General features: G+C 54.9%; 9 protein-coding genes across 9 annotated transcripts; 5 read left to right on the forward strand and 4 right to left on the reverse strand.

The window, feature by feature from the left end:
* Positions 1-169: 169 nt before the first annotated feature.
* Positions 170-909, forward strand: COL26b_001953 (uncharacterized protein; the record flags this gene model as incomplete). Its single annotated transcript, XM_053174889.1, has 4 exons — positions 170-478; positions 614-671; positions 728-791; positions 843-909. The coding sequence occupies 4 exons, from the start codon at positions 170-172 to the stop codon at positions 907-909; spliced, it is 498 nt and encodes a 165-aa protein (XP_053041184.1).
* A 331-nt stretch (positions 910-1240) lies between these two features.
* Positions 1241-2414, reverse strand: COL26b_001954 (uncharacterized protein; the record flags this gene model as incomplete). The annotated part of the gene is made up of 2 exons (XM_053174890.1): positions 1241-2158; positions 2247-2414. 2 exons carry the CDS (start codon positions 2412-2414, stop codon positions 1241-1243), a joined length of 1086 nt encoding a protein of 361 aa, XP_053041185.1.
* Positions 2415-2839: 425 nt separating this feature from the next.
* On the forward strand, positions 2840-3657 carry COL26b_001955 (uncharacterized protein; the record flags this gene model as incomplete). The annotated part of the gene is made up of 2 exons (XM_053174891.1): positions 2840-2922; positions 2976-3657. The coding sequence occupies 2 exons, from the start codon at positions 2840-2842 to the stop codon at positions 3655-3657; spliced, it is 765 nt and encodes a 254-aa protein (XP_053041186.1).
* A 65-nt stretch (positions 3658-3722) lies between these two features.
* On the reverse strand, positions 3723-9632 carry COL26b_001956 (uncharacterized protein; the record flags this gene model as incomplete). The annotated part of the gene is made up of 6 exons (XM_053174892.1): positions 3723-5042; positions 5096-6552; positions 6599-6795; positions 6893-9282; positions 9337-9464; positions 9533-9632. The coding sequence occupies 6 exons, from the start codon at positions 9630-9632 to the stop codon at positions 3723-3725; spliced, it is 5592 nt and encodes a 1863-aa protein (XP_053041187.1).
* A 1293-nt stretch (positions 9633-10925) lies between these two features.
* On the forward strand, positions 10926-12737 carry MON1 (Vacuolar fusion protein mon1; the record flags this gene model as incomplete). Its single annotated transcript, XM_053174893.1, has 1 exon — positions 10926-12737. One exon carries the CDS (start codon positions 10926-10928, stop codon positions 12735-12737), a length of 1812 nt encoding a protein of 603 aa, XP_053041188.1.
* Positions 12738-12981: 244 nt separating this feature from the next.
* On the reverse strand, positions 12982-13890 carry COL26b_001958 (uncharacterized protein; the record flags this gene model as incomplete). The annotated part of the gene is made up of 1 exon (XM_053174894.1): positions 12982-13890. The coding sequence occupies one exon, from the start codon at positions 13888-13890 to the stop codon at positions 12982-12984; it is 909 nt and encodes a 302-aa protein (XP_053041189.1).
* Positions 13891-14909: 1019 nt separating this feature from the next.
* On the reverse strand, positions 14910-16358 carry COL26b_001959 (uncharacterized protein; the record flags this gene model as incomplete). The annotated part of the gene is made up of 1 exon (XM_053174895.1): positions 14910-16358. One exon carries the CDS (start codon positions 16356-16358, stop codon positions 14910-14912), a length of 1449 nt encoding a protein of 482 aa, XP_053041190.1.
* A 5130-nt stretch (positions 16359-21488) lies between these two features.
* On the forward strand, positions 21489-23075 carry COL26b_001960 (uncharacterized protein; the record flags this gene model as incomplete). Its single annotated transcript, XM_053174896.1, has 2 exons — positions 21489-21618; positions 21679-23075. The coding sequence occupies 2 exons, from the start codon at positions 21489-21491 to the stop codon at positions 23073-23075; spliced, it is 1527 nt and encodes a 508-aa protein (XP_053041191.1).
* Positions 23076-25641: 2566 nt separating this feature from the next.
* On the forward strand, positions 25642-26466 carry COL26b_001961 (uncharacterized protein; the record flags this gene model as incomplete). The annotated part of the gene is made up of 2 exons (XM_053174897.1): positions 25642-26052; positions 26119-26466. 2 exons carry the CDS (start codon positions 25642-25644, stop codon positions 26464-26466), a joined length of 759 nt encoding a protein of 252 aa, XP_053041192.1.
* Between the last annotated feature and the right edge of the window lie 464 nt (positions 26467-26930).

Raw genomic sequence — 26930 nt, forward strand, 5'->3', positions numbered from 1 at the left:
CTCCCAGGCCACTTTACTCGTAGCGGCCGCGCATTCGTAAACCTCGATACTCGCCGCGACCCAAAATTCCCACGACGAATCCTCCCACCCCCGGAACCGAACCCCAGTCCCTACCGACGACCTCTTCTCAACTTCAACGACAAGCACGAGAGAACACCAAAAAAAAACAATGGCGCCCAAGAAGAACGCCAACAAGGCCGCTGCCGCCGCCGAGCCCGCCCCGGCTCCCCCCTCGGCGCCCGCTGGACCGACCGCCGCCGCCGCGATCCCGGGCACCATGACCTCCCAGCCCAAGGCCGTCCCCAGCACCAAGATCTCGAGCGGCGGCGCCCAGAACTGGGACAAGGTCCTCGCCAACATCTACAACCACTACGTCAACAACACCCCGCAGCGCACCAAGCTCATCGACGTCTTCATGGTCTTCCTCGTCGCCGTCGGCGCCCTGCAGTTCCTGTACTGCGTCCTCGCTGGCAACTACGTACGTCTAGGTCCCTTTTGTAGCTTCGGAGGGCTGCGTCTTGTGCTTCTGGAGAGGCATTGGGGCCTTTGTCGCAGACCAATGGACGTGGGAGGACTGGAGACAAGGAACGCTAGCTAACATCTGTGTGAACAGCCCTTCAATGCTTTCCTCTCCGGCTTCTCTGCCACCGTTGGACAATTCGTCCTCACTGGTTCGTTTATCGAACATCTCCCGCTCTCGATCCAATGGTCTAACAAACCCTCTCAGCTTCCCTTCGTATCCAGACCACCGAGGCCAACAAGGCCGACTTCCCCTCTGTATCACCCGAGAGGTAAGCCAGCTCAGCTCGCAACAACCCTTGACATGACTAACAGCAATCCAGAGCATTCGCCGATTACGTCGCATGCAGCTTGATCCTCCACTTCTTCTGCGTCAACTTCATAAACTAAGCGTCGATAACGACTTGCCATTAACAAACACCATGGGTATCCAAAAGGGGGTTACTCAGGGGTGACCAAACGTGTGTGGGAGATAGAAGAGAGAATCTGAAGCAGGCCTGAACAGCCTAGCCGAGCCGCCGTATGGTCATTAAAATGCGGGAAACAAACGAATACAAACTGTACATTACAGAAGCAAGGCGTTGCATCACAGCACGGGGGGTTAGACCGTCGTATAACAAAAGCACAAAGAAATGCAATTCTGGGAATCATCATGTCAAGTACCCGCGCGACTTCTCATTTCTATGCACCCACTCCCTCCGACCTTTTTGTCCCTGAAACGTCACTCCTCACCGCCCTCCTCCTTCTCCTTTGGCGGCGACGTCGTCCCGGCCCTAGGCGGCCCCGGCGGCGGTCCCCCCGTCTTCGGAGGCGGCGCGACAGGCGTCCCACGTCCACCGCTCGAAACCCCGTCGAGCTCCCTGCTCTTCTTTTCCTGCTCCTTGAAGTAATCATCCATCATCGCGTTGCCCCCGTGGTGCCTGTCCTTCTTTTTCCTCGTCGTCGCCGTGCCCGCAGGCGGAGGCGGCGGCGCGCTGCCCGCGGCGACCATCTGCGCTGGGACGAGGAACTCCCCTCCTCCCGCAACAGGATCAGCCGGCGGAGGCGCCCCGAGACCAGCGGCAGCCGGAGTGAACAAGGCCTGCCCCGCGTCCGCACCGTACGCCGCACCACCGCTAGGGTCCTTCTCCCCGTCAAACATCATCTCCCCGGGCGCGCTCACGGGCTCGTTCAGCGGCGGCGGCAAGCGGTGCAGGGCGCCATATCCCAGCACACACCCGAGCGCGCCCTCGCCGCCCCATTCGCGGCTCGGCTGGATCGTGACCTCGCGCGTGACATCGTACTCGTTGTTATAGACGTACAGGCGCAAGGGGCGGCCGATGTGGTCCTCGACGAGCTCGCTCAGACCGCCCTCGCCGTGCAGGGCGCCCTCGGGGCTGCCGAGGATGTAGTCGCCGTAGGGCAGCAGGCCGGCGGCGTCAGCGGGTGAGTTTGCGGCGACGTCGAGGACGTGCCAGATGTTGGCGGCGACGGAGAGCGGGGTGAACTGCAGGGAGAGGCCGAGTGAGGCGGTGTCGTGCGGGACGGGGGCATGGAGCTCGCGCGTGCGCTGGCCCTTTGCGGACCAGAGGCCGAGGAGGACGGTACTGCCGGCGCAGTTGCGGACTTCTTGGGCGAAGAGGCGGGGGTCGGGGTTGTCCTGTTGGTTCGTCGTCTTAGTGGTCTTGTTTTCGGAGTTGAAGGGAGAGATTGGCGAATGAGGTAGAAGGAAGAGGGCTCCAACTTACAATCGGGCGGCCGTTGATTCCAATGATGAAGTCAAACCAAGGCTCCACGTTCAGCTCGAGGTTCGTGTTCCTCAAGACCTGGAAGCCGAAAGAGCCCTGCTGATTGTTTTGCTGGGTTGGTTGCTGCCCGTCCAAGCGGGACATGAAGCGGTTCAGCGCATTGAACATGGTGTTGCGCCCAGCACTCGAGCTGAGCTATCCCGTCTACGTTGATTCGGTGGTATTGGCTGGAGATGATTGTGATTCGCAAAGTTGGGGAAAGTTATCGCGCGAAGGTGTTTGAAGCTCTGAACCATGTGTTATTTCCCCTTGGAGCAAGCTGTCATCCAAGGAATGTGAGCCAATCGTCAGCCTTGCATATGGTCCAAGCTCTTCCCGCCTTAGTGGGGCGCCTCAAGTGGGGCACTGTTTTCCAGACTGCAGTTTCCTGCAGCCTCGCTCATTCGTCTTCAACGGCCTCAGTGGCCAAAAGGTACTTTTAAACGACCATGTTTGGCCTCAACACTTGATAGTCTCCATCAAAAGCTTTGTTTCAAAGTTTCTTTGTATACTGCGTGCTTCCAAAGACTCGTGCTTCATGAATCACCATCAAAATGAAAGCAGCCGCCAGACTTCCCCTGACGGATGAGTGCCACCACTATGAATCCAAGGCCGAAGTGCCCTGGGACCTCCAAAAGTATTCAACCCCCATTCTTCTGTCCAACCATAAAAACTAACGCAGTAATCTAGATACTTCTCTCAGCGCCGCTCCATCTTCTCCTGGTATGACGACGGCGTCTACCTCACCAACGATGCCTGGTTCGGCGTGACCCCTGAACCCGTCGCCAACGCCGTCGCAAACGACATGTCCTACACGGACCCCTCCAAGCGCTTCCTCGTCGACATCTTCGGTGGCGCCGGCGGCAACACCATCGCCTTCGCCGCCTCCGGCCGCTGGGACCGCGTCATCTCCATCGAGCGCGACGCCGCCACCCTCGCCTGCGCCCAGCACAACGCAGAGCTCTACGAGGTCGCAGACTACATCACCTGGGTCCATGGCGACTGCTTCGAGTTCCTCGACAAGCTCAAGACGGATCCAGCAGGCGCGTTGGCTGAGGAGCTGCGCGTGCCCCTCGAGGAGACGGTCGTCTTCGCGAGCCCGCCGTGGGGCGGGCCGGGTTACCGCAGCGCAGAGGTGTTTGACCTGAGCAAGATGGAGCCGTATAACCTGGAGCAGCTGCACGAGGCGTGCATGCCGATGGACCATGCGCTGTTCCTCCCGCGGACGAGTGACTTGAGGCAGATTGCGAAGCTGACTCCGGACGGGGAAAAGCTGGAGGTAGTGCAGTATTGTATGGAGGGCGCAAGCAAAGCGATGGTGGCGTACATACCAGGGGCGTTCAAGCCGCCAAGTCAATCGTGGAAAATTTGAAATTCATTCAGGGCTAAGCTCTTTCTCTCTCTTTCATGGGATGATTAAAAACATGATACCTACTTTTACAACGCCTTTACCACGCTACGTTCGTCAAACAAATCCTTCAGTAGCCCCTGAATGCAGAATTCCCGGTCCAGCGGCGCCATCGCGTACGTCGACTCGAACGCGAAGATGCTCAGCTGGCCGAAGAATGGTCGTAAAATCTTGCCTACCAGCTCGTCTTTTCTGTCGATGCTGACCTCGTCGTTGATGCCGCCCGGTCCAAGAAGAGGGCGCCTGTGTGAGCTGCTCGCGGCCAGGTGGGCTGCCGGTGTGCTCTGCAGAGACAGACTAATGCCCATCGTCCCGAGCTCCTCTGAAAGTTCATCCACCAGGGCAACAGGCTGGTAGTTTGTTGATCGATACACCGCATCGATGGTGTCCGTGACGAAGAGCCACTCGTGGAGTTGGAAGTCATCAGGCGCGACGCAGATGAGCAAGTCAAGCAACTTGCATGCCTGCAAAATCGATAGGTTATTGTACATGTCGGATGCTGTGCTGTGGTCGGCAGCGACCACAGACGCGATCGCGGCGTGGAGCTCGGCGTTGATGACTGGCCAGATCATAGCCAGGTGCACCGCACTCGTCTTCAGGACCAGAGCGCGAATGAGCATGTAAATCTCTGCACGTGTTGTAGAAGATGGCGAGGACGTTGCCGTGGCACCAAGAAGCTCCACAAGCTTGTCTACGATGAGAGGAAGCTCCGTAACGTAGGCATCTTCGTTGGCGGCGAGCACCAACGTGGCAGTTCGGCGCAGGTTCAGTTGCGTTTTCCGGTCTGCCTCGAGACGTGCAGAAGTGGCTCCGACACCAAAAACGATACCAGCAGTCGTGGGAGGACTCATGCGACTCAGGAGTTCGGGCATGCGCTCCTTGTCACTGACAGTCCACTGCCTCAGCAGTGGCAACCAGTCGCTTCGCACCAAGTCGATGCTTGAGTTGAAGAACCTGGCATCGTTGAAAGCATCGCCAACGTCTTTTTTCCACGTCTTCTGATTGCTTGGCAGCCTGGACAGTTCCTGAAGCAAATCCAGGGTGTTCTTCGAGACGGTCTCGGGGAATGCCTTTGCCCTGAAAGCTGGGCCAATGACGTTCGTCGAGATGGTGCTCGCCGCGGACAAGACACGGTCAGTCTCGACCAAGATCTTGGGAAGGTTCGGGACGATTGAGGCGAGGATAGCCACCACATCCTCGGCTCTATCGAGGACGCTGACCAGCGAGATCGTGGTGGTCCGACGAATCCCATCACGATTCTTGTCGGACTTCTCGTATGCCGGGGCTGTGTCAGCAAAGGTCAAGGGCTTGGTGGTGAAAATGGCGGTAAGAAGCCGGAGGAAAAGGTCCTAGTCCAAATCAGTAAGACGAACGTGCTTACACATTGTCGCACATGACTTACCCCGAGTTCACGTCTCATCTTTCGTTGTTCGCCAAAGTTGGTGTTGTCCACCTTTTCGCCGAGAATTGCTGCGAACTCTAGAAGGCTCGGTAGCGTCTGTCGGTGCGGGAACGGGTTCGTCAACAAGTCACGCAAGAAGGCCATGCAGTCGAGCCAAATCTCATCCATTGCGTCGTCTTCCAGGGTGCGGGCGTACTCGACCAAGAAGGTGACGAGGTCGATGTCTTGTAACGATGTTGTCAAAGTTGACTTTCGAGACGCATCCAGGGCACCAGGGTTGGTTCTGCTGTAAATTGCATTAAAGATGGCAGGGATTGTGTGTTTGGGTCGAGAACCATCCAGAGCCGGCAACAAGTTGAACACTTCCGACAGGGGCACTGGTGTTGTGATATTGATGGAGCTTCTCCAGATGTCAATGACAGTCTCAAGACATTCCAGGGTCTCAGCTGCGAAGAGGTGCTCAAGCAGCCGTCTTGCTCGGTTTCTCATCCTGAGGGATGTGTAGCTGAAGGAAGCAAATGAAGTTGTGTCCTGCGCATTTGCGTCGTTCCCTTGACCCCACGACCAGATGGTGAAGCAAATACGGACGGCATCCTGGAAAGCCAAATGCACCGTAAGTCTATCATTTGCAGTAGCGCTCCTTGTTTGGGGGGTGTCCGAGTTGAAAACACCGGAGACCATGTTGCCGAAGAATCCTGGCTGCTGGTCTGGCCCCTTGACAACCTGCGTTCTGGCTTCCTCGACCAGAAGTCGCTCGTGCGCTCGTGCCAGAACATGTTCAATGGCATTCAGCAGAGAGATCAGAGTCGACTCGGGAGCGTTCCATTCATCCTGTTTTGAGCCACCGTTCTCCCTGAAGATGGACTGGAGATCTTGGAATGTGTTGGAAATTTGCCGACAAAGTGTTTCGACGAGGGGAATCAAAACTTGGAAAATCGTGTCGGAGTAGAAAGGGAGGCATTCCGTTAGGAAACTGACCCAACTGTCGAGGACGCTGCGGCTGCTAGGAGAACTCAGTCCAGCCTGAAGGCACTTGAGTAGGTTAGGTGGTGGTGCTGTTGGCTTTGTCTCTGATTGTGTTGACACTCTGATGCTCTTGGAGGGCTCCAGACTCAGCTTCCTCTTCTCAGATGTTGGGGAACCCGGGACATCAGCGATCATCACGTCCCGAAGCTTGAGCGAATCAAATACGACATCCAGAAGAAGAACCTGGACGTATGGATCTGTTCCGCTCAGTGATTGGAGGAGGCGTTCAATGAGGACGTTCTCCAAGTGAAGGCTGGCAAGGGGCTCGGCGTAGGGGTTGAGGAGGATTTGGTGCATAACAGTCAGAGCATAGCGGTGGAGCTGAGTAGATCGTATCTTGAGTTGCTCTTCCGGCTCGTTGTTTCCAGCGATGCATCGCAGGCAAACATGAATGAAGACCTCTTGCATGGAAATCTCGCCCTCATGCCCAGCTGGTCCCGATTAGCACACATCGTCGTGTAGGGCCAGTTTACATACTCATCTGTGAGATGTCTGGGTGCTCTGCATCGACTGTGAGCGAGGTCGACGCCAATACAGCCCAAATCACGTCCGGGGCCCAGCGTAGAACGTTTGACAATGTCCTCAGGTAGTAAAGACAAACATCCAGGTCGTCGTCAGCAGTAAAGGTTGTGGAAGCTGCCGACGCCGCAGGCGAGCCGATGGCATGGCTGGCCCTGAGGAAAGGAAGGGATGCGAATTTTCGAACGAATATTAAGAACAACCTGCTTCCGTATTAGTCTCCTGATTCATACATCTATAGGTATTACTCACTTGTCGGTGCCAACTAAACTGTTCAGCCATCCTTTGACAGTCATGAACAGTTGAGTTCTCTCGTCTAGAAGGGCATCCAGCATCAAAAACAAAGGCCGAGTCAACATTACGTCGTAGTATTCCGATCCAGCCAAGCGAATCTGCGGCGGCTTCTCAATCATTGGTGTTTTTGACCCGCGTCTGTCGGCGTGAGAATCTTGTAGTGAGTGAGACCATAGCACACTAAAGCGACGGCCCGCGTCAGCAGGACGGGACGCAAACGAGCCCTGAACATCATTCTCAATTATGAGACTTGCCAGGGCTGCTTCGATGTCTCGGTTCTGAACAGTTAAAGCAGTCTGAAGCTGCCATAGAGATCTGACTGTTTCGACGTGGTACTTGGGTTCTGAGGCTGACAGAAACTCCCAAGCATGTTGGACCAGCGGAGTGACAAGTTCGGAAAGGTCAGGCAGCTCGATACGCTCGGCGGAGTAGAGATGAGCAGACAAGTAAAGGATGGAGTTGAAAGAGACAAATGACAGCCTGTCGGAGTGTTTGAGACGGTCATGGAGACATTTCATGAGGAAGCTCGCGTCTAGATGGTACGCCGATGGAACCTTCAACAGAAGAGCTGTAAGAATCCTTCCCTTCGCACCCAAGTCTGAATCCGAGTCGGTGCTCTTCAAGCCATCGCAGACGAGCTGACCTGACTTGCGCAGAAGAAGCTCGCCGACTTCGATCGGCGTGAACGGAATATTGGCATCGAGGTTGCCCTGCTCATCAACATAAAACGACTTGATCCTCTTCAAGACTTCGACTGCCGACAGTGACGCCAGGACACCGGCTTCTACAGTCCTCTTGGACTTATCGCCAGCTGCGGGAAAGGCTCGGTCTGGCACGAGATCCAACAGAGCGAGCGAGATGCTAAGCGCCTCTTCGGCGATTTTGCCAGAGCCTTTCGTTGGCGAAACGGTGGACGACTTCTGTCTCTCTCTCGTGTCCTCCAGCATCGAGAAGATGGACAAAGCAGTGAGCGGCGCGTGGATGGTGATCATCTCTTCCTCACGTACATTGAAATTAGCCAAGATGAAGTTCACCAAGTCAAGCTTATCCAGGCGCTCCTTGTCGGACACGTTTCCTGGGCCGATTGCCTGAGCAAGCAGGCTAACGATCTCGCCGTAGATGAGCCCACTTTCGACGCCATCAAAGAATACGCTCGCACTGCGGAAAACTTCGTTGAAGTCGGCTTTGCTTGGTGACTGGCCCCGATATTGTCGGACACTGTTGATGATGGGGAGGAAAAGTTCGGGAACGACGAGTCCACCAATCTCCCAGCGATCCATCAACGATAGGCATATCCTGTAAGGCCGTGCCCTCTCTGCAGGGCTTGATTCTCGATCGACATGAATCATGCTCAGCAGTGCCCGTGTCAACGGGCGAAGACCATGGTCCTCGAAGTAGCTGGTCTTGGACGCAAAATAGGCGTTGTGGGGTTCAGTCGATGAGGGTGACTCCATGCCGCTCTCACTCTCCGTTGGCGCTGGTTCAGGACCCAGAAACCATGCCCACAACCTTCGGTTCAGACTCATATCCCTTCGTATAACGACACCGGCGGCCGCACGCAACAGAAGCTCCAAGTCGCCCGGCTTGACGCTGTTCTGGAGCACCTTCGAGTGCAATGGGAGATGCGTGACCAGCAGGTCCAGAAACCCGCGCTGGATCAGCAACTGCTCATCGGAAAGACCAGCTGCGAAAGAGCGCAAAAGCAGTCCCGGTTCAGGTGAGGTAACCATTTGTGCCAGTTGGGTAGAGTGCTCCTCCTCCGAGATTCCATTCTTGACAGGCTTCCCCTGAGCCAGTGAGTCGCCCAGTTTGGGCAGATTCCTCACAAGGTATGCCAAAGCTCCCGCTCTGCGACTAGAACCTGTGATGGAGGCCAGAAAGAAGCATTGCCAGAAGAAATCATCACCAGTCGAGTGTAGACCCTCCAGTTCCTCGCTCGCTGCCGGCCGTATCGACTTCTTGAAGCTCTCCATCAACCGTAGTGTCCGATCAAAGTCCTCGCTGGTCTCATCTTCCAGACCTGGCAGGAGAGCTAGAACGACGGACTTCATGGCTGGTCGCAGGGATCGAGGATCGAGACTGAGGAAGTGGGTTTCCAGAAGGTCAAGGAAGGGAGTCCTGACGGACAGGGAGGCGAAGGAGAGCGTCGATGCCAGACCAGGGAGGTAGAGCGGCAGATCTTTGGACAGCCCATCTTGTCCTATCGTCGCGAAGATGTAATTGTAGACTTCTAGGGCCTTTTGGTGGACGCCCGATGGCAGGGAGGGGTTGAGGCATTGGGAGAGTCGCTTCGCAACGGTCGATTTCGCAGGGATGGTGGTGGTCGAGGGATGTCGAGCTTGTAATGCCTTTAATATGGTCAGTCTCTCCAGTGTTTTGAGCGCGCGAAGCATCGAACTTACCTTAAGCAGGCGGTTGAGGAAGGAAATGTAGTCTGCCCACTCCTGTAGGGCTGTCTCGAAGAGGGTCAGGGCCCTCTCAACGCCGGATGCGTACTTGCGGTAGTGCTTATCCTTTGACGGAGCCTCCTCTGACGACACAGTTAGCTTCAGCCTCCCAAGACCTTGCATCAGTCCCGTTTGTTTTGAAGCTCCTCACCGGCACCGAGTTGGTTTCTCCATTGGCGCGGCAGGGGGGAGTCCCGCCCTGAGCTCTCCGGGGAGACGGAGCGCCGGCCAGAGCCCGGCTCAAGAGCCATGATTGCGGTCTTTGATGGATCGTTTGGCGGGGTTGAACATCAGGGTATTCTTGTTCATTTGAGACGGCGGTCTCGAGGGCTCATCGCAGCTGGGCCCTTTCACGTCGTCTTGTCGATTCGCCCTGTCATGACTTGAGATCGCAAGGGCCGCGACTGCTGAGCTCGAAAGGCTACCATGTCTCCTTCGCAGGCCAGGTGTACAGTGGGGTACCCCCTGTAAGCTTCCCAAGCTTCCCATTGGACGAACTAAATTAGTTACCGTTCCCGCCTGGCGAGGCTGCCCTGCGACCCTCCTCCCAAGCACCAGGTCACTGCCGACCGCCGAGATAGGACAAACCGCAACGTCATCAGGCCTCCATTCGCTTCAGTTGGTCCCATACCTCTACAGTACGAGCATCCACCCATTGTGCCATCGCATTACCTGCCACAGATACCTTGCGTTCTGTCCCTTTCGTTTGGTTTGGTTCTGTCGTCTGTTTATTGACCCAAATAGCGCATGAGAAGCGTTCAAAATACCAAAACCTTCACGGGTGTCACTGCTCATTGGCTATCTCAGCTCACCTCCTTTCTTATGCGACGATCGGCATCCCTTTCGTCTTGTCCAATCTGGTCGCATCAAGGGAATCCGAGGTCTTGGACGCGCGCGCGCATGCACATGAGGTGACAGACGGTCGCCCCCAGCCAAGGTACCTCTTAAGGCAGACATGGCATTCTTGGGGCCTGATCGATTTCACAATACCGATATGTGTTAGCGCACGTGTTCACCTAATGCATCCAAGCGACTCCCCGCGACTGTCTCGTGAGGTGAACCCGCAGCTGCATCTGTCCTGGCCAGGATGCGCCGGGACAGCTCTCAATGCTTTACCTACATATTTATCTAGGCGATAAGAGGGCTCCATGGCATTTGCTGAATTCCCATCCTGCCAGAGTTGGGCCCCCACGACCGAGCACACCAGCTAGGTACCTAAAACTCAGGTGAGGGGGTGGACCTGAGTCGTTCGTCCTTAGCGGAACGTTCCCACTAATCAGGGCCGCCGCACCGCTAAAGGTCGGCGCCCCTCCTACCAGCGCATCATCAGCTGCCACTTCTCAGACCGCACCTCTCTGCCTTTTCTCGGGCTTTTCTGCCCTCCGCCCAACCACTTCACGGACATACAGACCTAACGACCGTCATGGCACCATGATTTCCTATTCTTGACCTGCGATTTCACGACCGACCTACACACCCGCTGCGCGGCGACGCGCCAACAGTTCTATACAGCATCGAGCGGAAATGCTCCCTAAAGCACCATCATGGGCGACGACAATGGCAACGACAACAGTCCTGGCGAGGAACAGCCTCCCCCTCTGCCCCCGCGCCCCTCCCGCCCCTCCCTCGACTCGAATCACTCGATAGACGCGAGAATGGCAATGGCAGCGGCCACAACTGCCGTCACACCCCTCGACATCCAGACCCTGTCCTTCCCAGATGGCTCGCGCGGCACTTTCTCGACACCAGGCCCGAGGACGTCCGTCGCCTCCTCCAAGAACGGAAGCGGCTCAGCGACTCCCACCACAGGCATGAACGAAATGGAAGATTCGATGAGCATCATGAGCTTCGCCCCGACCATGCGCCCCGCCGGCGACATTGCGAGTCTGCTCGTTGGAGAGTTCAGTAGAAAGAGCCCCGCGTGGAACCTACTAAGGTCACAGTCGGCCACGGTTCAGCCGTTTGAGAGTCTTAGGATGGACGACACCACGCGCAACCTGGCGGGATTTGAGAACGAGTTTGACGAATTGCCCGACGAGGCGGACACGGACTTCAAGGACGAGGACCGCGTGGCGATTTGGAAGTCCAAGTTGAAGCATTACATGATCCTCTCTTCGGCAGGGAAGCCCATCTACAGTCGGCATGGCGATCTGGGGCTCATCAACTCGTCCATGGGTGTCATCCAGACTATTATATCCTTCTACGAGGGTGCTAAGAACCCTTTGCAGGCTTTCACGGCTGGCCAGACGCGCTTTGTTATATCCATCCAGGGCCCCCTATACTTCGTCGCCATCAGCCGTCTCGGTGAAAGCGACTCTCAGCTCAGAGCACAGCTCGAAGCTCTATACATGCAGATCCTCTCAACACTCACCCTCCCCGTTCTCAAGAACATTTTTGTCCATCGCCCGTCAACGGACCTGCGTAAACCGCTCGAGGGCACCGAGCCTCTCATCTCGTCGCTCGCCGACAACTTCACCAAAGGCTCACCTTCCGCTCTCCTCGGGGCTCTAGAATGTCTCAAGCTCCGTAAATCCCAACGCCACGCCATCAACAACGCCTTCCTCAAACAGCGCACAGAAAAGCTCCTGTACGGCCTCATCGTCGCCGGCGGCAAGCTTGTCAGCGTCATCCGCCCTCGACGGCACTCTCTCCACCCCTCCGACCTCCAGCTCATCTTCAACATGCTCTTTGAATCAGGCGGTATCAAAGCCGGCGGTGGCGAGAATTGGGTTCCTCTCTGCCTCCCCGCCTTCAACAACCGCGGCTACCTGTACATGTATGTCTCCTTCTTTGACGGCGTTGAGGGCGACCATACAACAACCACCTCGGAATCCGGCGCGAACAAGGAAGAAGAGCTCGCCATCATCCTCATCAGCCCCGACAAGGAATCCTTTTTCGAGTTAAAACAGATGCGCGACAACGTCGCAGCCTCCCTGGCACAGTCAGGACATCTCGCAACCATCCAGGCCGCAGCACGCCTCGGACGGCCCAAGACGGTCGACATCGCACCTGGCGGCCAAATCTCCCATTTTCTGTACAAATCCCGCGCAAACGTGCAGTTCTCCATGTCCGCCCTCGACCCTGTCTTCTCCTCCCTCATAGCCCGCCGCCGCCTCATGACACTATACCACCAACTCCACGCCGCCGTCCACGCAAAACACTCACATATGCGCGTCCTCCACTCCGTCTCCGAGGATGCCACCTCTCTAGCATGGATCACGCCCATTTTCGAATTCTACTGCGTCGCCGGCCCCAACGTAAGCCGTGCCGTCGTCACCCAGGGCGCGAACAAGGTCATCCAATGGGCCCGTCGCGAGGAGGAACGGATCTTCATTATAGGCGGCGGTGTATTCTGAATACCTGCTCAAATAAAAGAAAGCAAAAGATATCCACCATTTCATCCCTGAAAATCCCAGCCACAGACATTACTTGCGTACGCTATATAAACATTATACCCACGGTGTGACATCCCATGCTCCAACTCCAGCCAAAAGTCCGGCTCACTACAAAACAAACCTATCCCTAAGCACAAATGAAAACTTTGAAGAAGCAAAAAAAAAAGAGGGAAGCTACCCATAACAGACGAAATCTCCAGCCGCCTCACTTCTTCAACCACCCAGCCCTCCACCACGCCTCGGGAAACTTCACCTTGTTCTTCACCACCTCCCACGACTTCTTCTGCCTCAAACAGCAGCCCAAAGCACTGCCCTTGCCCTTGCTCTTCTTGAACAGCAACGCCCGGCCCACCCTCTCCAACGCACTCTTCAACATACACCGCTTCGTATGGCTCGGCGGTGGTGGTGACAATGACGCCGGCCTATCCTCCGCCTCCTCTGCGCCTTTCGTCCGCGTCTCATCTTGGCCCTGCTTCTTCTGCTGCCCCTCACCATAATTCCACTTCTTCTTGCCCTTCCCTCCCACCTCCAGGACCGAGCCCTGGTCATTAACCGACCCAGCCAGCGTCGTCGCCCCGCTCAACTCGCCGCCCTCGTCGCTCCCCTCAAGCGTGCCCTGGCTCGACCGCAACCGCGAGGTCCTCCGCCTGCCTCTCGGCGATCCCTGCGGCTGCTGCGGTGGCGGTGGTGGAGGTGGTGTCAGGGCCGCTGCTCGTGCCGACGACGGTCCTCCCTCCTCGTCCGAGAATACAAGCGGCGGCAGCCCAGCCCTCGCGCGCTCCTTTTGCACGCGCTCAGCCGCCATGCGACTACTCTCGCCCTTCTCATACCAGGGGAAAGAGTTACGCTGTGAGTCCTCAGCAGCCACGTCCTCGTCTTCCTTTCGAGCTTCGCTCTCAGGGGATTTGTCTCCTCTCCCAGAGCGAGGAGACACTCTTCCAGAGGTCGGCCTAGTCGACTTGTCCCCCGTGAGCGCAGAGCGTCGTCTGGATGGCGGCGACGATGATGGAGATACATTGCCGGCGGCGGTCTCCCCCTCTTCCTCCGATGCACCGCGTCCAGTCTGGTGAGTGCTTCCCGTAAAGGGGTTCTTGAAGGTTATTCCAGGAGCCATTATCCTTTCCAGATCATGAAATGCAACGAATGTAAAATCTTTCATGTGTTTGTTGGTAGTAGTGTGCTGATCAGTGTGTTTGTCGATGTAGTGTAAGTGAAGTTTTCAGGGGAAATGAACGTGATATCTATCACCGTTTTGTTTATACCTATTTGACCCCAACCCTATTCCTGCCCGTGTTCCGATAAGCCTCTCTCTGCCTCTTTCTCTCTCTCTGTGTGTATGTTTGTGTGTGTTCTTCCCTTGATGGCCAGGAGGGTATCCACAGCAACCAAAGGTATAACTGAAGGTAGGTAGAGGTAGGTACGTCACAGAAAAGACAAAAGAAACCCGATGATGTCAATGTGGTTCCTATAGAACCCGGGTGTAAGCGAGTGTGAAAACGAAAGGACGCGATTTACCAATCGCAAGATGATGAGAGTGGTGCTGGACGAAACGAATGTAGCCGCGCGATGACGATTGTGATGACGGTAGAAACTCGAGAGAGGACCCGGTAAGAAGGGGACTCGATGGGAATCTTAGCCTTTAAAGGCACATTCCCATCCGGACCATTTCCTCCTTGTTCTCGACGATGCTGTCCTAAAAGATAGACCCTGTGGGAAGTAAATCTCGAGGCTGCACAAGCCATGGCGTCATCTGCCCTCACCGGGAGAGCCCACAGGTATACCTCATGTCCCGGTAAGTATTTTCCCCATGGAAAGTCCTATCTGAAGCGTATGTCTTGTTGTATTCACTACATAATCTGCCAGGTGTCGTCCCTGAACTTCCCCAGACCCAAACCCACACCTCTTGTGCCTAACGCCCTCGATCCGGAGCTCCAGCCATAGCCAGACTCGATCGCCAACAATCAGGCCTCACAAATTACACCCCCTTCCTCTCAATGCATCATCAAGTCTCTTTTCAAGAAGCCCAAGTTCTTGAAAGCCAATCAAAAGAACGCACCCAACAGTGGTAAAGATGACGGCACAAAATTCTGCTGGCTCGCTTCTCGTCTGCCACTGCGTAAGTGATATTGGTCCTCACCGCCTCCTGATGACAATGTGGACAGCTCGTCTGAACCACCCTTTCATCCTTTTGCCCACTTTCTTGGACTGGCCAGGTGCTGATACACCCCGTTGAACTTGCAATCGAATGGTGGCGTCAGAATCCGTTGAACCAATGTTCCTTCCCCTCAGGTTGAGACGTGATCTGGCCATGCGAATCTTCAGGTGGGAAAGCTTCTTGCGGATAATTTTTGGGCGAATGAAACTCAAGTCGGAGCTGAAGCTGCGTGTGTCGCTCAAATCGTAACCCTCGATAGAGCTGCTTGGCCTCAGATTCTCGTCAACCGGGTGAGCCAGAGGTATGTAACGCTCATGTAAGTATCCATCACTAGAGTTAGTATCTGCAGGAGAGTAAGGCGGACGGTTTACTCTCCTGGCGCCTCGCCCGTTGGGCGTCACGAGGCGAAACTGTCTTCCCTTACGCTGGTATACTCGGCCATCCCGAGGTTTTCTGTCTTGCACCTGGGCCTGGGTGCCTTCCGACGGGTCTTCCACCAAGTCGCTGAGAGGTCTGTCTTTGGAGAAGCTCAGGTAACGTCTGACAGTGCCGCTTGGATTCTCTTCCAATTCCATGCCCAGCGGATCACGCGATGTCCTTAGTCGAATACTTTGGGTCGGTCCTCGCGGTTCGGCTGCGCACCCGACATCCACTGAATTTTGCTCATAAGGTGTACAAGAAACAGGCACATCTTCGATGATGTTCACCTCGCTCGAGACTGATTTCCGATCTGTAGATCGGTCCAAAGAATCTGTCTCGATCTCGATGCTCGCCCTGTAAGACTCATGATCCTCGACGGTTGACTTGAGAGTAATCCTAGGACTTGATCGAGGAGTCGCGAGGATTTCAAGCTTGAAAGGGGAGAACTCAACCGGAAAGCGTAGGTCGTCTGTAGACCTGATAGACGCATGTGGTGACATGTAGGGCGACTCGTTGGGGATAGAAGGCAACGCCTTCATGAGCTGGGGGATGCTGTTTCTGACTCTGAGCTCGCGAGCTGGAGAAATGGGTTCGGGGCAGATGATGGTTGCATTCGCACTTTGGGTTGATGTGGGCGTCTCGGATCGAAGGCTGTTTGTGCTAATGCACGCAACCGCTTGGTTCCTCCGATGACCTCTGAAAAAGGGCTTTGAAGCCACAGCCTTGCTGTTGGCGTCAACTTGGTCAGTATTCTGACGAGTTGCACTAATGAGTTCTTCCGCATTCGCCTTGGATTCATCAGAATACTTTGAATCGCCGTAGTTGGCATCGTCAGTCATTCCAGAGCACCCCTTTTCCTTCCTCAGGAAAGGGGACTTGGCAATGCGCTCAAAAGATGAAACCAGTGCCGCCAAGTCAGAAAGCCCAGGGTCAATAGAGTTTCGAACACTCGATCGGAGCAACGCCGCGAGCCCACCTTGCGACGAGGATTGTCGCGATGTCGACATGACAGCTGTTGGAGCACTTGGAGACTTACGTAGCTTGCCTTGACCTGAAGATCTTTTGGCGACCTCGTCCTGGGGAGGAATACTGTCGAAGCAACCTCTTGTTAGAACATCCGCACGTGTCTGGTCCCGTTCGTTCCCAGTGATGATGCTGTGTTCTTGGGCATCATCCTTGAGTCCACGCCTTGCTGAATTGCGCGCATGCTCGCTTTGGCTAGCATCCGAATCATCTGCGAAAAGGGACATCATGTTGAAATACCCTTTTCCACCGTCAGCGTCGTTCGGATGGGGAACTGAACTACCATCCTTTTCGAAAGAAAAAGGAGCCAGGGAGGGAGAAATGTCCCTCGAGTCAGCATGGCCTTGGGCTGCACCTCGACCGTCGTCTCCAGACGAATCGCTCGAATCCTTCACGGATATGTCCACCACGGCGTCAAGACGGGCCTTGGTCTCGTCGCGGAGTACCAAAGCTTTGACAAGACTTGAAGCACGCTTTGGTATGGGTGCCAACGGAGTGTTGGTCTCGTTAGTAGGAGCAGCATCAGTCGTTTCTGGAGTCTCAAACCCTTCAGTGTAGTCATAGTAAAATGAGCCTGCCGGACGGAGTGTGCGAATGGGAGCCGACGCTGAGTTTGGCGTCTGCTTGCAGTACATATCGATAACTGACGTCAGGCTCGATGACCGCAAGCTTTGGTCTGTGGAGTTTTGCCGCCGGATGGTACCTGATCGTTCACCACTCCATTGGCTGCTCAAGAGTGCCCTATGACTTTGACTGCGGCCATCTCGACTGAGCGGTGCCATTTTAGAGTTGCCATACGGCAAAGACGGCATCGACTGATTTGTATCGGAGCGCAACGAAAGAGGAGGTGCAAGACGCGTTCTAGGGTAAGTTGGCATGTACGATCCGTGGACAGTCCTCTGAAGTTGGTCAACACGACTGGTGACACCAGTGCTGTCGTTCAAACTTACAAACGAAATTCGATCAAGTTCGACCATCCTACTGTAGTCGACGCGCCCGTTCTCGGTTACAGCAGGCGAAGACGGCCTCACGCCAGGGCGCTTCAATCTCGTGGGGTAGGGGAAAGGAGAACGTGGACGTTGCAGGTTGCCGCTGCCCAGTGGACTTTGCAAAGTCCGTGACGATACTTTTCGTGACAACTGTCGAGGAGCCGTTGCAGTAAGAGAGTACGAGCGCCGAAATTGGTTAACTCTGGGAGACCGTAGGCTGAGACCAGATGATGGATTGCTCTCGGAACCATACATGGAGATGATCTCTGAGTTGGTATCTCGATCAGAACCGTACCTCCTACGGCTGATCTTACTCTCGGTCCTGATGCTGCTGCGCGACTCTGACCTGAAGATGGAGCTAGCGTCAATGCTTGGTCTAGACCTGGCGCAGTGATGGATGGTGGCTGCGGGAGCAATTGGTTTGATGGTGAATATGCCGATGTCTCCCGTCTCGGTGGTGGTCTTGAGCATGCTTTCGAGGGGACCTGGGGATGGCAGTAGGCCTGCGCTCTCGGTGACACTTCTCAGAGGTCGATGAGGCAGCGAGTGGCCGGCGGGAGGCCGAGAACGAGACCGGTAACTGCTGCGCAGCGAGCCATGGCTGGCGGAGCGTTGGACGTAGTTCCCTTCCATCGGGGTTGGAATTGGTATTAGATCGAACAGAAACAGATGGCAATATGGGTATGATTGATGGGCAACAGAGGGGGATGAAGCAGGGCGGAGACACCGCAACGGTCGATATGAAGCTATTTCGAACGTCGTCGGATTGTCATGACATCCCCAAGTGTTGCGGATGTTGTTGGGAAAAGCAGTTTGATATTTGCCAATGTCTACGGAGATTAATGTCCGGCACTCATCAGCTGAAGCCGTCGGTGGGAAGAACGGTCGACTATCAGCAGCTTCCTACTACTTGCTATATTTGAACGTGCTTTCCCGCAACGTCTGACAAGAAGGAGGCACATTTGCTCATGTTTGGAAAGCACCGAGCTTCATGCCTTCCGTCATTCTTGCGAGTCTGCTCTCCTAGGCAAGCCCTGTCTGCCACGTGCCCAGCTCTTTCCATCACACCAAAAAAGCTCTCTTCAAGAGTGGCAGTCACCCTGTTGACATCTGCAAACGAGAAGGCAGGCGTGGCTCGTGGTGCAGCTGCCGGAGAGTGCAGTGGCTATCCAGAAGGTCATAAAGCAATGTGTTTACCTGATTATACACTTTTCAACGATATTCGCTGCACTGAAGGAGCACCAAACATGGCAGCATCAGGAGAGACGTCCATGAGGTAGAGTATCGCAAGATTTCAGACGATGGTGTTGTGGCCTCATCTCAGATGGGACGGCGTACAGCGGTACAACTGGGCAGCAAAAGAGAGGCGGGCTGCCTGATTGGATGGATACCGTAGGCAATTGCCTACTCTGGCCAGAACTAAGTTGCTGTCAGCGTCGCTGCATGGGATGCGGATCTGCCCGCCAAGATAGTTGCAGCTTAGAGACAACTGTCCTTTCGCAACTTAGTCTGACAAACGACTCAGTGACACTATTTGGAACCACAAGGGCAATTTCGGGAGATTGAATGTGATACCAGCAACGTCTAGATGTGACAGGCATGCTCTGTGCAGATGATATACATAGCACAGGATCCGAGACGGAAGTTGAAAGCTTCCAGACCCCACAGGTAATCGGATTCTTCGGGTCGGAGGGAACAAACTTTAGAGGGTTTGGGGCGATACGGAGCACCTCAGCCGCTGTGCCGTTCTGGTTACCGCGTAAGGCCACAAACGGGGTGAGGACACAGTTCCACTTTGCAGGCAGCTAGCAACAAGCACCCAGCGTTGGTTCCTGAATATGATCTTTTGGCTGCTATTGATGGGGCCGAGATGACAAAAGAGCCAGCCCTTTGTCTGTTTGGCGCAAGACCACCTTGAACTCCGCATTGGGCGTATGTGTGATCAGTGATCGCGGAGGGGAGGGTGCCTTGCATCGGTCCGCAGCTAATCTTGGAATAATATTCCGTACAGCACCACTCGACCACACACCTGCCCAAGGAACGGGCGGTTCGCGCAGCTCCGGCGATGGCAAAAGTCCACAAGTGAGATTGCAGAATGCAGAACATTACCTTACATGCGGGCATCGCGAACGCGAACGAGGCAAGGCCGGTCGGTGACTTTCCCTCTGTCGCGGGACCCTTGCCCCATCATGAGGTGAGTGAGGCTGGGAGGTTTTACCACGGTATCCAGTACAGGGTCGCGCAGCCCGTTGGGTGGCTGGAGCTTTGCAAAGTGCATGCAGCAGGCAGTTTGACAGTAGCCTGGAGCTGGACGTCGACGAGGGCCACCTCCACCTCTTGTGCCAGGGTCCCATCGGACAGTGAGCGAAGCGCCAAAAAAGATGCTACCGACAGAGACCAGATCTGGTTAGTGATCAGCCTCCACGGTAGCATTGCCGCTGGATCGCGAGCCGGCAGGGCAGCTTGGCGGGTGGTGGGGACAGGATCCTAAGGCGAGAGAATGGGTCCATGGGTGCACCTTGTGGTGGCAGGATGGAACCGTGAAGGAAGCACGGAGCGGCGACCGCAGACCTTTGCAGCCGGTGAGAACATGGAACTGTGTCCTCACCTCAGGAAGCGAAAACCTTACCCCCAAGAGTCTCTGGGCAGGTCAGCCATTGTTGGCCACATCTGGATATGGATGACCAATTCAGTTACCACCAGGCGCGGAACGCGAAAAGGCGCAGACAGAGGAGAAAGCATGAGACCAATTATTGATATCAGAATGGCCGCCACCCACCGTTGACAAAGCACGCGCGCGTTGGACCACGGTTGGCCTGGGCTGGGGGCAGAAAGACATGGAAAAGATGGGACGGGCTGAGGGGAAGCTGTGCCATCCAACGATGATTGTCTCAGAGGACCGCCCAGACGCAAGTCGGAATGTGCAGAATAGGGGTGCAACTACCAACAGTCAATGGCATGGCATGGCAATCGCAATGGCCGCCCGCATAGTACAGGTTCGAGCGTTTGCCTCTGGGTCAAGCAAGCAATCATTTTGACTCGACTTGAATATGATTGGCAATCAATTTGAACTTGGACTTCTCCCCACCGACACCTCGTAAGGCAGACGGACCGGAGACAGACAAGGCGAGCAAGGGACAGGCACGGAAGACTGAAAATAATATGCCGAGCTTACGGATACCCGACCTGGTTCAGCAACGGCCGTGGTCTTCACAGCCCAGGCCAGGCACTCGCCTCCAACGCAGCTACCTTAGGCAGGTGTCTAGCCGTAGCCTATTTGAAGCATTGGGTTGGATATTTCCTTCCTCACCTTGCCGTGTACGTTACGCCTGGGTCAGAGTGGTTGGTTGATTATCAATTCACCGTAAGTTGCTTCCAGGCCGCCGAACGGTGGGGGAGTACCTGCCTTACCTGAACGGCGTGCAGAAAGAGGAAGGGAGTGGAGGGGTGAGTGGCCGATTTGCCCCTCACGACGGAGGGAGAAGCACCACAGAGCACGGGCTGCCTGTGGATTGGGGTAAGTAGCTGCCCGCCCCCAATTTGTATCTCAACGCAAAAATGACTCGTGTCGGTACTTCCGGATACATGCGCCCACCGCTAGAGGGGTGTTAAGTCAAGGTGTCCCCCAATCCGCTAACCCACACAGACAACCGCCGCCGCCTTAGTGAACGCATGAGCTGACGGCGGTTCCTGGAAAAAGGGACACCTGTTCTCAATTGCCCTTTGGAAATCCATGGTCCGAAATCTTGACCAGAAAACCTCCAGCTGGCTCTTCCCTCTACTTCCTACTTAAGACAGAACCTCTTCCCATTCACACCCTTCTGGAGCCCGACTTGTCCGCCTCCCTCTCAAGCGTGAATTTTTCCTTCCTCACTGTTCATTTTCTTCAGGTCAAGAAAGGTAAGCAGCTCTCCCAATCCCATCTCACTCTCCATATCGAGCTCGACGTTTGAAGCTCCCACCACCTCCACCTTCACCAAACGGTCGCAAAGGACAGCTATCGTGAAAGCTGCCGCCGACCGCCTTCTCCCTCCCGCCACGCCCCGCAAAAATCTTCACCAGCGACATTTTGAGCTTCGTCGTTTCACTTTACGGAATACTGACAATTCCTGCTTCAGGGTCAAAATGTTCTGCAAGCGTGTTGCCTTCGGCCTCTTGGCCGCCGCCGCCGCGGTTTCCGCCAGCGATGTCACTCAGTTGAAGAAGGACGACTTCAACGACTTCATCAAGACCAACGACCTGGTTCTTGCTGAGTGTGAGTAGCCCGCGATCCAAAATGCTTGCGATCCAGCATGAACTGACTCTCGTCTTCCAGTCTTCGCTCCCTGGTGCGGTCACTGCAAGGCCCTCGCCCCCGAGTACGAGGAGGCTGCCACCTCCCTCAAGGAGAAGAACATCAAGCTCGTCAAGGTTGACTGCACTGAGGAGGCCGACCTCTGCCAGGAGTACGGCGTTGAGGGCTACCCCACCCTCAAGGTCTTCCGTGGCCCTGAGAGCATCTCTCCCTACTCCGGCCAGCGCAAGGCTGCTGCCATCACCTCCTACATGGTCAAGCAGTCCCTGCCTGCCGTCTCCATCCTGACCAAGGACACCCTCGAGGAGTTCAAGACCGCCGACAAGGTTGTCCTCGTCGCCTACATCGACGCCTCCGACAAGGCCTCCAACGAGACCTTCACCAAGGTCGCTGAGAAGCACCGTGACACCTACCTCTTCGGTGGCGTCAACGACGCTGCTGTTGCCGAGGCTGAGGGCGTCAAGGCCCCTGCTATCGTCCTCTACAAATCTTTCGACGAGGGCAAGGCCACCTTCACTGAGAAGTTCGACGCCGAGGCCATTGAGAGCTTCGCCCAGACCGCCGCCACTCCCCTCATCGGCGAGGTCGGCCCCGAGACCTACTCCGGCTACATGTCCGCCGGCATTCCCCTGGCCTACATCTTCGCCGAGACCCCCGAGGAGCGTGAGGAGCTTGGTAAGGAGCTGAAGCCCATCGCCGAGAAGTACCGCGGCAAGATCAACTTCGCCACCATTGACGCCAAGGCTTTCGGTGCCCATGCCGGCAACCTGAACCTCAAGACCGACAAGTTCCCCTCTTTCGCCATCCAGGAGACCGTCAAGAACCAGAAGTTCCCCTTCGACCAGGACAAGAAGATCACCCACGACGACATCGCCAAGTTCGTCGAGGAGTTCTCCAGCGGCAAGGTCGAGCCCAGCATCAAGTCTGAGCCCGTCCCCGAGTCCCAGGACGGCCCCGTCACCATTGTTGTCGCCAAGAACTACGAGGACGTTGTCCTTGATGACAAGAAGGATGTCCTGATCGAGTTCTACGCCCCCTGGTGCGGTCACTGCAAGGCTCTGGCCCCCAAGTACGACCAGCTTGGTGAGCTCTACGCCAAGTCTGAGTACAAGGACAAGGTTGTCATCGCCAAGGTTGACGCTACCGCCAACGACGTCCCTGATGAGATCCAGGGCTTCCCCACCATCAAGCTCTACCCCGCCGGTGCCAAGAAGGACGCCGTCACCTACTCTGGCTCCCGCTCTGTTGAGGACCTCATTGAGTTCATCAAGGAGAACGGCAAGTACAAGGCCGAGGTCTCCGTCAAGGAGGAGGGTGCCGAGGAGAGCCAGGCCGCCCCTGCCGCCACTGAGTCTGAGAAGGCCGAGAAGGCTAAGGAGACCAAGGAGGCTAAGGAGGACGGTCACGACGAGTTGTAAAAGGTTTTTCTGGGTTCACAATGAAATGAAACTTTGGGACATCCCTCGGGTTGGGATTTATATACCTCTTGCGCGTTACGCCCTCCACTTTGCATTACGGTTTGCGGGTAAATTGATGTTCAGTTACGAAGAAAAAGTTTTTTAAATGCTGTGATTGATGTTGACGCCATGCTGTGATTGCTTCTGTGTGTGACAAGATGCTGTCTCCTTTCTCCCACCCTACCAGAGTCTACATATATGGATTCTTTGTATTTTCATTTACCCTTGGTTGATCAAGAACTGTTCGCGCACAGATGTGTTAACCTCATTTGCAAAGCTCAAGGCGCCCAAACGAAGTTGTCCGCACCAAGCGGATGTTGCTTTAGCTTACATGTATGTTGCCTTGAGTGCAGTTTGAGTATTTCCTGCCCTGGAAGACATGGCGTCCTGCTTTGACAAGGTTTTTGGCAGCTACATCCTTTCAAGCAGTTAGATGACTTGGTGTGAATAAGCGCGGGATAGACTACGCAGGCCAGGGGCGGACGACAAATGAGCATATACTGAACATCACTCTCCTGATAATTCTGCTTGCTCAGGTGGGTGTCTGGCTTTTGCTTCGTCTTGACGCGACCCAAGAATGCCCCCGATGATGCATTTGTTCCGGTGTTGGGAGATGGCAGGACGGATGGTGGCTTTTATCGATGGTGTTTCGCATCAGTGTTGGCCTCGGAAACTATTTAAAAGGTGAGGAAGTAGTCATTTCTATTCAAAAACATAATGCCAGATATCTGATCCATTGTTGAGCAGGTCACATATCCACAGTGCTAAGCTGGCTCACAGAAAGTGTGGAAATGGAAGTTACTCATCAGCGTCAATCAGACCACCGCCCATTTCCTCTCCTGTTGTTTATGGATTATACGAATGGCATAATCACAGCATGGATTCTGATGATGGCAAGTTTGCCCGTCAGTAGGACGAAGGGATTGAATTTGAGAGTTGGGGAAGATGAGATAAATATCAGTAAGACGAAGAAATAGAAGAGGTCATGATCTGCGGTTCACAGGAAGTATACGAGGTGGTAAGCGCTCAGTGTAGGTTGTCAGGCGTTTGGCTCGCTTGGATGCAAGCAGATTAACTGAAAGAATGTTTTCTTGGCGTTGAAAGATTTGAGAAGGGTGGTTTTCATCCGGGATGGCTTGCGTCAATCAATTTGGCGCTCAAAGACTATATAGAGGGAGATCAAGCTGAGAGCTACCAAATTTCAATCTTTGTGAGCCAATGCGCATGCTCGCTGTCCATGCTTTTTTCTTTTCATTAAGAGGGTCGCCTTGTTTTGCTTCGTAGAGTTCCCAGCCGCGGCAACCAGGTCCACAACGTCGTCGGCCGTTCTCCTCTGTTGTGGTTGTTAAATTATACGGATGGAATAGCCCTTGCTGAAGCTTGCAAGATGGGGGATTGCCTTGAGATCTGGTCACAGCTTGTAATCAGAGTCTGAGATAAGGACTATGCTACTTTCAAGCCCATATTCAAAGGACGATTGCATTCGTTGTCATTGATGAGAAGCATACTGGGATGGAGGTATTTTATACAGGCATGACGGGGATTATTGAAGCCAACATGCCTAAAACGTAACACCAGTCAAGCAACGCCGTTTCGGCATTCATATTTCGACAATTCGTGTAGTATTATGCATGTCACACTTTCTCGGTCACAAAAGCTTTGGAAAAGCAAGGGTGAATACTCCATTTAGCATCGCATGATGGTATTTGCGAGGGGCATTGGACTGATCTTATTCCTGGGTGGCAGGAGTGATGATATCCAGTCACAGGGTCATGTTCTCGGACTAACTTATATTTTGTTGACAAATCATTTGCGAAGAAGCGGTTCACGGCCAGCATTTGTCAACACAATATAACTTAGTCCGAGAACTTGACCCTGAGGCTTGGCTGTTGCCGTCAGCCCTAAACGGCTGGCCCATGTTTGTCTCATGCATACGTAGCCATTTGTCCTTCTGGCCTGCCTAATCCTGACTTCAGACATGCTTATCAGGACGAATGGCTTCTGGCCTATTCCCAAACCCTTCACTACCTCTTCCTACAGACAAGACTCGCGGTGAACTGGCGTCAGCCCATCACTCCACCCAGAACACGCGACTCGCAAAAGTCCGAAGTCCTGCAGATATCGCCCCGCAATGGAGACAACCTCAGAACCAACAGCCAAGGGCAGAAAACCCCTCAATGGGGTCTGGCAAGCTTTCCTGCGTACGGTTGAAGAATCCAGGTGTTTTCTCATTTGTTGGGCAACGAGCTGGATCCTCTTCAAGGCACCACTTTGGTAAAGCGCTGACGGCTCGTCTGACTGTACCCACGATGATGGGTCAGGTACGGTACACTTGTCAAAAGTCCCCAACGTTCATTGGCAAGATCGGATATCGAAGCTGCATGAGTTCAGATATATTTGAGTGGCCTTCATGTTAGGAGATATTGTATCTCACCAAGTTCTTCGTCCGTTTCACAAACCGCCATTCTCTAACCTTCTACCCAATTCAAGCCACTTGATCAAGACTTGTTCAGCCCTGACTTGAGCAATGTCTTCCAAGCCAGTCATAGTACTCACGCCGGGAGCATGGCACTCCCCCGAGTCCTTTGAAGTCTTCCAGACCGAACTCCACCAGAGGGGGTGGGAGACTAGGACCACAACGAACGTTTCCGTCGGCGCCGAGCCTCCCACAAAGGGCATGTTCGACGACGCGGCTTCCGCTCACGCTGTTATTGAGGAGCTGGCAGACCAGGGGAGGCAGGTCGTCGTAGTGGCACACTCATACGGCGGTATCGTGGGCGCCCAGGCTGTCAAGGGCCTCGGGTACAAGCAGCGTGCCGCGGAGGGCAAGGCCGGTGGCGTCATCGTATTCGTGTACGTTGCCGCCTTCGTGGCGCCGACTGGAACCGGTGTATGGGATCTGACAAGGAACGAGACTCAGCCATGGATGAGAATCGAGGTGAGTTGCTGTACCCTCTCTAATAGGGGCAAACGTATTCGTCATCCTAAACACCAAAAACCGCAGGACGGCAAGATCTTCGTGAACAACCCCGAGCAAGTCTTCTACCAAGACGTCTCGCCCGAGATCACCTCAAAGTGCGTCGGCATGCTCAAGCACCAGACCGTCAAGGCGTTCGAGGAGCGCGTGACCTATGAGCCGTGGCACGACATTCCCTGCGCGTACATCGCATGCGAGGACGACCACGCGATCCCGTTCTTCGCGCAGGAGATGATGTCGCAGGCGCTGGGTCCGGACGCGCTGAAGGTCACGTTCAAGGAGACGTCGCATTCGCCGTTCTTGTCGAGGACCGCGGAGACGGCGGAGTTTGTTGAGAGGGCGGCGAGGAAGGGAGTGGAGGCTGTTGCGGCATGAGGAGAGGTAACGCGAAGTTCGAAGCTTTCAAAATCACTTGTTGCTATGTCCATCTGATGTCAAGGTCAACAGAGGGCTTGCATACGAGGATAAGGGCATGCGGCCGTCGACTTGTTCATTGTCTCGCATAGGGAAGCTCTTAAGCAAAATACCATGCATTCAATTTTGTAGAAGGTGAAAGAGACGCCGTTCTCAATGCTGTGGTGTTCGTGGTATCATCGCGGATTTGGCCAGAACTGATAGACACAGTCCACTCTGGTGATGGATCGATCAAGATATGCGTAATTGGAAGAATACTCATTTCTAATGAAAACAGAATGCATCTACATGCATGTTGAGAAGTCTCCTTTTAGTCCAAGGACCCGGAATTATTATATGTTGGCACACATGGTCTACTGTGATTATCGCGACCAAACCGGCTCGGGGGCCGGAACTTGCGGACCCCCGGGACCCGGGGCCCGCAC

The sequence above is a fragment of the Colletotrichum chrysophilum genome, assembly GCF_026319265.1.
Source record: "Colletotrichum chrysophilum strain AFK26 chromosome Unknown scaffold_9, whole genome shotgun sequence".
Classification (NCBI taxonomy): domain Eukaryota; kingdom Fungi; phylum Ascomycota; class Sordariomycetes; order Glomerellales; family Glomerellaceae; genus Colletotrichum; species Colletotrichum chrysophilum.